The sequence below is a fragment of the Girardinichthys multiradiatus genome, chromosome 20, assembly GCF_021462225.1.
Source record: "Girardinichthys multiradiatus isolate DD_20200921_A chromosome 20, DD_fGirMul_XY1, whole genome shotgun sequence".
Lineage (NCBI taxonomy): Eukaryota > Metazoa > Chordata > Actinopteri > Cyprinodontiformes > Goodeidae > Girardinichthys > Girardinichthys multiradiatus.
The window spans coordinates 49,323,765-49,333,970 of NC_061812.1; the positions used below are offsets into that span (position 1 = coordinate 49,323,765).

Below are 10,206 nucleotides of genomic sequence, written 5' to 3' on the forward strand. Positions count from 1 at the left end.
GTTTGTAAGTTGACCTTTTGAGAATGGCTGAGATCTTTAGTTTTACCTTTAAAAATTATAGTTTTCTGTTTGGATTTGCCCTCATTCAGGTGTGTTATTTGCGTGTTATTTGGTTTTCACCACCCGGATGAATGCTGATCAAGCCATCCTGTTTGTACGAGCCAAAAGACCCAACTCCATCCAGACTAGAGGGCAGCTGCTGTGTGTCCGGGAGTTTGCCCAGTTCCTGGTCCCTCTGCGAAGTGTGTTTTCATGCGTAGAACCCAAAGCAAGTGCCGTCACCTTGTCCCAGTACCTTACCCGGCAGCGCCACCTACTGCATGGCTATGAGGCCCGGCAGATGAAGAACGTGCCAAAGATTGTCCAGTTGGTGTGCAGGCTCCTGGTTGACATTGCAGCCAACAGACAGGTGGTGATTGAAGAGGAGTGGCTGGAGATCCCTGACCTGACTGCTGAGGTGGAGAAAACCGTGTCCCAGCAGGCCCTTCAGCAGCTGGGGAAAGAAATGGTTGGGAAAGGGATTCCTGTCCTACCTTGTTCATCACACACACTCAACTCAGCGGCACAACTGACCAGACCTTCATGTGATCAACCCCTCGCCAGCGATAATGAGCTGGACCCACTGTGGAGACAACAGAACTTAGGAAGTCCTCCAAGATCTCTGTCTAAAAATAGGAGTCTCAGCGACTCTTTGCTTAACAAGCATGGGCTCTGCCAGGAGCATGTAGAGAACATTAGTAAACCAATAAGCTGCCTGATGGGACATTCATTGTCTCACAGCAACCTTACTACCTGTAACCAGTCCAGCTACTGTTACCTCTGTACACAGAACATAAACTCAAAAGCAGGAGCAAAACAAGATCTGGGCATGTGTGTTTCACAAAAGAGGCATCACAGTTTAAGTTCCCATTTGTCAGATCTTGGAAAGAACTCTTACTTTGATGCCACACTGCCTCCCTTTCCACTCCAGAACAGCTTCATAGCCAGTGCAGAGTGTGTGGATGGAGGAACTGGCCTAGGAGATGCTCTAGAAGCCCCTCACATCAGCCTCCAGTCTGAGCTATCACCAGCGAACAGGCGCCTGATGGTGACCAAAGCTCTGGCCATGGACCTGACTGATAAGGACAAAGAAGTCATGTCCAAGGTTTTAATGTGGCAGGTAAGATTGTTTTATATTCTACCCTCCACAAATGATTCAGTTCTTTTGAGAGCTCAGTTTATCTCTCACAAACACCACAAACTGATTTCATGATGGATAGTCTGAGAAAATAAACCTGAAGTATTCCTTTCAGAGTTTAGTCAGTCAGCCCTTCTTTTGTTTCAGTAAATTAATCCTCATTATTTGTTATGACTTGCAGACAGAGCTGAACTCCAGAGAGGGAACTTGGGAGAGGCTGTGTAACGAAAGAGACCCTCTGGTCCTCTCCAGTCTGATGTGGTCATGGCTGGAGCAGCTCAAAGATCCAGTCATTAGCCATGAGGATGTTCAATCGCTTGGAGGGAAGAATGTAAACCCACAGAATGCCCTCAACTCTCTGGAAAAGGTAGCTGTGTAAATATGTCTATCTAATGCTCCAGTGCTAACAAAATGTTTCAAACAGTTTAGTTTAAATTTGCTCTCATCCTCAGTGTCGTCAAACATTTTTTCACCGTGCTAAAACCTCCAACTCTCACTATTTTGCCATTTTGTCCTATAGAAGAACCAAGTTTAACTCCTTAGTAAAAGACATCATTCTATGAAAAAAATAAGGAGATCCTATGATTCAGTGACTTGTGAAACCACATTTACTAACACAAAAAAGGTTATTTTGTCCAGTTCATCTGGTTTTCACGTTGCTATAGATACATGTTGGCCCACTCTTATTTAGTACTTTAATTCACTGAGATTTGTATTCATTTACTCATAATACAAGGCTCCCTGCTAACATAAACCATACCATCTGTCAAACGTGGTGGAGGGGTTATGATTTGAGCTAGTTTTGCAGCTACAGCACTTGGGTGCCTTGCGGTCAGCGAGTGTCCATGGACAACTCTTTACAGCAAACTAAAGTGCCTTGCAGAAGTATTAATCACATGTTTCAGGAACCAACAGAAAGTAGTGCAGAGTTATGAAGCAGAAGAAAAAGGAAAGATTTTAAAATAAAATAAAGAAATCTAAAAACTGTGGCAGCATTGAGATTCAGCCTCACTGAATCATACACTCCAGATGTGAAGAGTGTATGTCCAATAGATGTCGTTTGAACAGATTCTCCCACCTTAGCTGTGGATTTCTGTAGCTCCTTCAGAGTGTTCGTGGGCTTCTTGGCTGCTTGTCGGAGCACGTTTGAAATTAAGCGATGTCTTGATAAATCAAGCAGATATTTCACGTCTACACAGTCATATTGCCTCACTAAAAACATTGTAAAAGTTCATTTGTGTCACAGAAAGTGTAATTTTTTACAATTAACTCACAGCTTTTGTTGCTATGGTCCGCCATGGCTGCCCCTGCTTGACCAATCCTCTTCGACCCGCAATGAATGATGGGAAATAATGAGCCGCGAAGGATACTCACGACCCATCCTTCAAATCTGGCAAAAGAAGGACACATTTGTCGGCCGCATTTCAAGAAGTCTCGGAAGGATTCGTGGATTGGGACAGCCTTTGTCGCCGCGCTGGGATGTAATCGGTCTACAAATTCGGCCTTCGAAGGATGCAGCCCCTGCCGAGAGACATAGTCCCTCCAGCGTGTCCTGGGCCGTCCCCTGGGCCTCCTCCCTGTGGGACGTGCCACCCTAAGGAGGAAGCTCATTTCAGCCGCTTGTATCCGGGATCTCGTTCTTTCGGTTATGACACAAAGTTCATGGCCATATGTGAGGGTAGGAACGTAGACCGACCGGTAAAGCGAGAGCTTCGCTTTTCGGCTCAGCTCTCTCTTCACCACAACGGACCGGCAGCCGCACCGATCCGTCTGTCAATCTCCCGCTCCATTCTTCCCTCACTCGTGAACAAGACCCAGAGATACTTAAACTCCTCCACTTGAGGCAGGAACTCCCCTCCAACCTGAAGAGGACAAGCCACCCTTTTCCGGTCGAGAACCATGGCCTCTGACTTGGAGGTGCTGATCTTCATCCCAGCCGCTCCACACTCTGCTGCGAACCGCCCCAGTGCATGCTGTAGGTCTTGGCTAGAGGGGGCCAGCAGGACCACGTCATCCGCAAAAAGAAGAGACAAAATCCACTGGTCCCCAAACCAGACCCCCTCCGGCCCTTGGCTGCGTCCGGTCACCCTTCTTATGAAAGGGGACCACCACCCCAGTCTGCCAGTCCAAAGGCACTGTCCCCGATCGCCACGCAATGTTGAAGAGGCGTGTCAACAGTGACAGCCCCACAACATCCAGTGATTTGAGCTACTCAGGGCGGATCTCATCCACCCTGGAAGCCTTGCCACCGCGGAGCTTTATAACCACCTCGGTGACTTCAGCCTGGGTGATGAAAGAGTCCAACCCCGGGTCCCCAGCCTCTGTTTCCACCAGGGAATGCATGATGGCAGGATTGAAGAGATTCTCGAAGTACTCTTTCCACCGCCCGATAATGTCCTCAGTCGAGGTCAGCAGCCTCCCACCCCCACTGTAAACAGTGTTAGCGAAGCACTGCTTCCCCCTCCAGAGGTGCCGGACAGTTTGCCAGAATCGCTTTGAGGCCAACCGGTAGTCCTTCTCCATAGCCTCACCGAACTCCTCCCACGCCCGTGTTTTTGCCTCTGCCACCGCCCGGGGCGCAGCAGGCTTGGCCTCACGGTACCCGTCAGCCACCACAGGAGTCCCACAAGCCAACCACAGCCGATAGGAATCCTTCTTCAGCTTGACAGCATCCCTTACTGCCGGTGTCCTCCACCGGGTTCTGGGGTTGCCGCCGCGACAGGCACCGCTGACCTTACAGCCGCAGCTACGGGCAACAGCATCGATAATAGACGCGGAGAACATGGTCCACTCGGACTCTATGTCTCCAACATCCCCCGGATCTGGTCAAAGCTCTCCCAGAGGTGGGAGTTAAATACATCCCTGGCTGAGGGCTCCGCCAGACGTTCCCAGCAGACCCTCACTATGCGCTTGGGCCTGCCAAGTCTGTCCAGCCTTCTCCTCCTCCAGCGGATCCAACTCACCACCAGGTGGTGATCAGTGGACAGCTCAGCCCCTCTCTTCACCCGAGTGTCCAAAACATGCAGCCGAAGGTCTGATGATACGACAACAAAGTCGATCATTGACCTCCTGCCTAGGCTGTCCTGGTACCAAGGGAACTGATGGACACCCTTATGTTTGAACAGGGTGTTCGTTATGGACAATCCGTGACTAGCACAGAAGTCCAATAACAAAACACCACTCGGATTCAGATCGGGGAGGCCATTCCTCCCGATCACGCCTCTCCAGGTGTCACTGTCGTTCCCCACGTGGGCGTTGAAGTCCCCCAGCAGAATAATGGAGTCCACGGGAGGGGCACTATCCAGCACCCCCAACAGGGACGCCAAGAAGCCCGGGTACTCCGCGCTACCACTCAGCCCGTAGGCCGAAACGACAGTCAGAGACCTGTCCCCAACCCGAAGGCACAGGAATGTGACCTTCTCATCCACTGAGGTAAACCCCAACAGGAGACGGCTGAGCTGGGGGGCAACAAGCAAACCCACCCCAGCCCGCCGCCTCTCCCCGTGGGCCACTCCAGAGTAGAAGAGAGTCCAGCCCCTCTTGAGGAGATGGGTTCCAGAGCCCACGCTGTGCGTGGAGGCGAGCCCAACTATTTCTAGTCGATATCTCTCGACCTCCCGCACAAGCTCAGGCTCCTTCCCCCCCAGGGAGGTGACATTCCATGTCCCTAGAGCCAGCCTGAGCATCCAGGGATCGGACCGTTGAGGTCGCCACCTCCATCTGCCGCCCAATCCTCTTTGCACCGGTCCCTCACGGTTCCCCCTGCAGGTGGTGGGCCCACTGGGGGATGGCCTCGCGTCTCTCGTTCGGGCTTGGCCCGGCCAGGTCCCGCGAGGAGCAACCTGGCCACCAGGGGCTCTCCGGCGAGTCCCAACCCCAGGCCTGGCTCCAGGGTGGGACCCCATCTCCACCATACCGGGTGACGTCACGTGCCTCGATCTACTAGTCCTCATGAAGGATTCTTGACTTGATGTGAAAAAGTTTATCTTCTTCCAAGTCACCAAATAAAACTGAATATGCGGTTATTTAGTTTTATTATATAATACCTCTCCCTTTCTGATTACAGGGTCACAGGCTCACTTTGCTGTGCATCCTAGACTGTGCCGCTCATCTCCTGCCAGTACCTGAAGGTGTGCTGATGTCTTTTCTTAACCGGACAATCAAAGTGTTCACGAGGGTAAGTACTAACGCATTCTGTGTACCCAGCATTTGAAGATATGAACTCTAAGTTATTTGTTTTGCTCTCCAGACTGATCCAGCCTCAGACAAGAATGAGTCACTGTACATACCACTTAAAGCAATCCTGACTCCTATTCTTTATGAGTTGTATGACAAGGCTGTGGAGACGACCAAAGACTCCTGATGGGCTGCAACGCTGTTTTATCTGACAGGACCTCAACTCACAAGCAGGGTTCAGGCTCCTTTGGGGGCATTAATACACCCAATGCCAGTTCCTTGCACCAGATACATTAGTGACCTACCAGTCTATATAGTTTGAAGCTTTTTCAGTGAGGGGTTTATTAATATGATTTAGACTTTTCTTAATAGACACTAACTACTGCCATTGTTGATGTTAATGTGCCACTGTACTCAGCCTGAAACATTTGTGTGTTACTTATTTTACTGAGGAACTACACGCTTGTAGTGTCTGACTTTTATCTGGCACAAAGATCGTTTTAACAAATAATTATATTTAAATGTGTCATGAACCCAAAGATGTTTTACACTGTACACATTTTTTTACTACATCTTATTTATTCAAATCGTTTAATTTCAAGAACAACTGGGTTAGTGGCTTGAGTTTAGCAAACCACAGGGTTTACTTCATAAAGAGTCTCAAGTTAGATGCCAAACTTAGGCAATGTTTTGACAATTCATGTTCATCTAGCCACTGTGCTTTTATTAATCTGTGTAACTGGATGTCCTTAATATTATTTACAACATAAAACCTCTAATTCTAATGTTCTGTTTTGCTGTTGCAGTCTGTGCTGCACTGCCTCGCTCAGCGGGACCCTTTACCATCATGTTTGTTCATGTGTGAGGATCGATGTGCGTGTGTGTGTTGGGATGTGGTGGGGGGGCTTGGAGAAGTCAAAATATTGCCTCTCACCTCATTTGTCTCATGTATGGAGTGAATGTTGCTTTGACCTGCTAACGTGGTGAATGTGGAACACTGAGGGGATTTTTTAAAGAGCACTAAGCTTGTGTTCTTTCTAAAGGTTACTTCATATAGAAATAAATGTCTCTGACTTGCAAGTTGTGTCGAGTGCTCATTTCTAAGCATTAGTTAAGTTTATTAGTTAGCTGAAAGTGAAAAGAAAACATAGTGAGTTGTTTCGGTCCATCCATTGTCTATACCCACTTATTCAAGCAGGATCGGGGGGGGGGGGGATCTCCGGCAGTCCAAACCTTGGGTCCTGCAATCCATGTTGAGTTTACTTCGACATGTACCAACCGAACCCTACCTACAGTAAGCATTTCTGCAAACCATTCACACCCGTCAACACAATGGTATTTCCTGAAAGCAGTAGGCACTTTCAGAAAGATAATGCCTCCTAGCACAAAGGAAAATGGTTCATCTAAAGTTTAAGGAGCACAGGTTTGGGGCGTTGACTTGGCCTCCAAATTCCAAATATCTTAATCTAACCAAGCTTTTGTTGGATCTGCTGTTCAAACATGTCTAAGTTATGGAGTCACAGCTTTCAGGGCTAAAATTATGTGCTGCTAACATCTTGGTGCCAGATGCCACAGCACACCTTCAGGGGTCTAGTGAAGTCCAGGCCGTGACAAATCAGGTATTCTCTGACAACAAAAGGGGGACCAACACAGTATTAGACATGTGGTCACAATGTTATGCCTGATTTGTATAGCTGTTAGGACAGCTTTTACAATTTGTAGTTTGTATTTTTATAACACAAGCCTTATAAGTATGTATGGTTGCAGTAGCTCCTGTCATATGTGGTGGTGAACATGATTTGTGAGTTCGGTTTCCCGTGTGACTGTTCCTCAGCTCCTCTGTTCAATTCCTGATGTGGCAGCACTGCATTTTGTTGATGGTACTCCTCTGCTTCCCATGTCACTGATCACCTCCCTAGCAATAATGCATTTGTTAATTCCTTGTCAGATCCTTCTGTTTACCCATCATGCTTGTTGACATGTCCTGTTACCTCACCAGCTTACTGGTTGTTAAGCCTGTTGTCATCACAGGTTCTCCAGTTCCTTGCTTGTCCTTTCCACATTTATAAATTCTTTTAATACATCACCCCTTTATTATGAGGTTCCTGTCTGCACCTCGGTTTATTTTTATATCCCACTTGTCCTTTGTATAAGAGACGAGTAACAACTGTATACAGGTCCTTCTCAAAATATTAGCATATTGTGATAAAGTTCATTATTTTCCATAATGTCATGATGAAAATTTAACATTCATATATTTTAGATTCATTGCACATTAACTGAAATATTTCAGGTCTTTTATTGTCTTAATACAGATGATTTTGGCATACAGCTCATGAAAACCCAAAATTCCTATCTCACAAAATTAGCATATCATTAAAAGGGTCTCTAAACGAGCTATGAACCTAATCATCTGAATCAACGAGTTAATTCTAAACACCTGCAAAAGATTCCTGAGGCCTTTAAAACTCCCAGCCTGGTTCATCACTCAAAACCCCAATCATGGGTAAGACTGCCGACCTGACTGCTGTCCAGAAGGCCACTATTGACACCCTCAAGCAAGAGGGTAAGACTCAGAAAGAAATTTCTGAACGAATAGGCTGTTCCCAGAGTGCTGTATCAAGGCACCTCAGTGGGAAGTTTGTGGGAAGGAAAAAGTGTGGCAGAAAACGCTGCACAACGAGAAGAGGTGACCGGACCCTGAGGAAGATTGTGGAGAAGGGCCGATTCCAGACCTTGGGGGACCTGCGGAAGCAGTGGACTGAGTCTGGAGTAGAAACATCCAGAGCCACCGTGCACAGGCGTGTGCAGGAAATGGGCTACAGGTGCCGCATTCCCCAGGTCAAGCCACTTTTGAACCAGAAACAGCGGCAGAAGCGCCTGACCTGGGCTACAGAGAAGCAGCACTGGACTGTTGCTCAGTGGTCCAAAGTACTTTTTTCAGATGAAAGCAAATTCTGCATGTCATTCGGAAATCAAGGTGCCAGAGTCTGGAGGAAGACTGGGGAGAAGGAAATGCCAAAATGCCAGAAGTCCAGTGTCAAGTACCCACAGTCAGTGATGGTCTGGGGTGCCGTGTCAGCTGCTGGTGTTGGTCCACTGTGTTTTATCAAGGGCAGGGTCAATGCAGCTAGCTATCAGGAGATTTTGGAGCACTTCATGCTTCCATCTGCTGAAAAGCTTTATGGAGATGAAGATTTCATTTTTCAGCACGACCTGGCACCTGCTCACAGTGCCAAAACCACTGGTAAATGGTTTGCTGACCATGGTATCACTGTGCTCAATTGGCCTGCCAACTCTCCTGACCTGAACCCCATAGAGAATCTGTGGGATATTGTGAAGAGAATGTTGAGAGACTCAAGACCCAACACTCTGGATGAGCTAAAGGCCGCTATCGAAGCGTTTTTTGTATTAAAAACACTTTTCTTTTATTGGTCGGATGAAATATGCTAATTTTGTGAGATAGGAATTTTGGGTTTTCATGAGCTGTATGCCAAAATCATCCGTATTAAGACAATAAAAGACCTGAAATATTTCAGTTGGTGTGCAATGAATCTAAAATACAATGAATGTTAAATTTTCATCATGACATTATGGAAAATAATTAACTTTATCACAATATGCTAATATTTTGAGAAGGACCTGTAGGTTAGAGCAACTCTGAGGGGAGCAATATATTGCTCTGGTACAAGATTACTTTAATAAATCTGACTGAGTCATCTTCATCAAACAATGCTTGGATATTGCTTTTGTTCCACAACAAGATGCACCAGCAACAGGGAGAACCGCAGCCTTGAGAGGATTGTCAAGCAAAATCTATTCAAGAATTTGGCAGCGCTTCACAAGGAGTGGACTGACTGGAGTCAGGGCATCAAGAGCGACTACGCACAAGCGAATCCTACACATGGGCTACAAGTGTTACATTTCTCCTGTCAAGCCACTCCTGAACCAGAGGCAACATCAAAAGACGCTTACCTGGGCTAAGGAGAAAAGGAACCGCACTGTTGATCAGTTTTCCAAAGCACTCTTTTTCAAATGAAAGTAAATTCATCATTTCATTTGGAAATCAAGGTCCCAGAGTGTAAGAAGAGGGGGAGAGGCACAGAATCCATGTTGCTTGAAGTCCAGTGTGAAGTTTCCAGTCAGTGATGATTTGGGGGATTTTGGTCCACTGTGTTTTCTGAAGTCCAGTCAATGCAGCCATCTACCAGCATGTTTTAGAGCCGTTCATGTTTCCTTCTGCTGACAAGCTTTATGGAATTGCTCCTCTCTCCTGCTCTCTGTGTCAGATGTTCAGTTACTCCTTTGCCTCCTTTAGTGATAATGGTACGTGTAATAATAATAATCCAAGATGGCGCCGCAGATGGTCGCCTCGGCGTGTTGGTGCGCATTGTTTTGTTTTGTTTTTTGACTCTTTGAGACTCTCCCCTCTGGCAGGAGGCTGCGGTCCATCCGGACCAAAACCTCACGCCACAAGAACAGTTTTTTCCCATCTGCCACCAGCCTTGTTAACAAAGCCCGGAAACCACCCTGACACTCTCCCTTTCCCCCACACCCCTCCTCTTTTTGCTGACAGGACACCCGTAACCTGTAACTCTATGCGTTACATTAACGCTCAGCTTGGACTCCTGCTTTACTTGCACAATGATCACCTGCACTGTTGTATTGCTCTTGCATCTTCTATACTTACTCTCACTCACTTAAAACTGTGCACATATATTTATATTATATTGTAGATATGTTTATACTGTTTAATTTGTATTGTATTGCACCGACTACGCCAAAACAAATTCCTTGTATGTCCAAAAACGTACTGGTCAATAAAGCTTTTCTGATTCTGATTCTGATAAATG

The 10,206-nt window shown here is 46.9% G+C and overlaps 1 protein-coding gene across 2 annotated transcripts in view; it reads left to right on the plus strand.

Moving 5' to 3' along the window:
• Positions 1 to 6,433, plus strand: part of ptpdc1a (protein tyrosine phosphatase domain containing 1a) — a 29,509-nt gene extending 23,076 nt beyond the window's left edge. For both annotated transcript variants that reach the window (XM_047348575.1, XM_047348576.1), the window contains exons 7-10: positions 90 to 1,159; positions 1,359 to 1,544; positions 5,244 to 5,354; positions 5,427 to 6,433. In XM_047348575.1, the coding sequence (XP_047204531.1) occupies positions 90 to 1,159; positions 1,359 to 1,544; positions 5,244 to 5,354; positions 5,427 to 5,540 (1,481 nt within the window). In that variant the 3' untranslated portion in view covers positions 5,541 to 6,433. The remainder of the gene's footprint in view (positions 1 to 89; positions 1,160 to 1,358; positions 1,545 to 5,243; positions 5,355 to 5,426) is intronic.
• Positions 6,434 to 10,206: the final 3,773 nt, after the last annotated feature.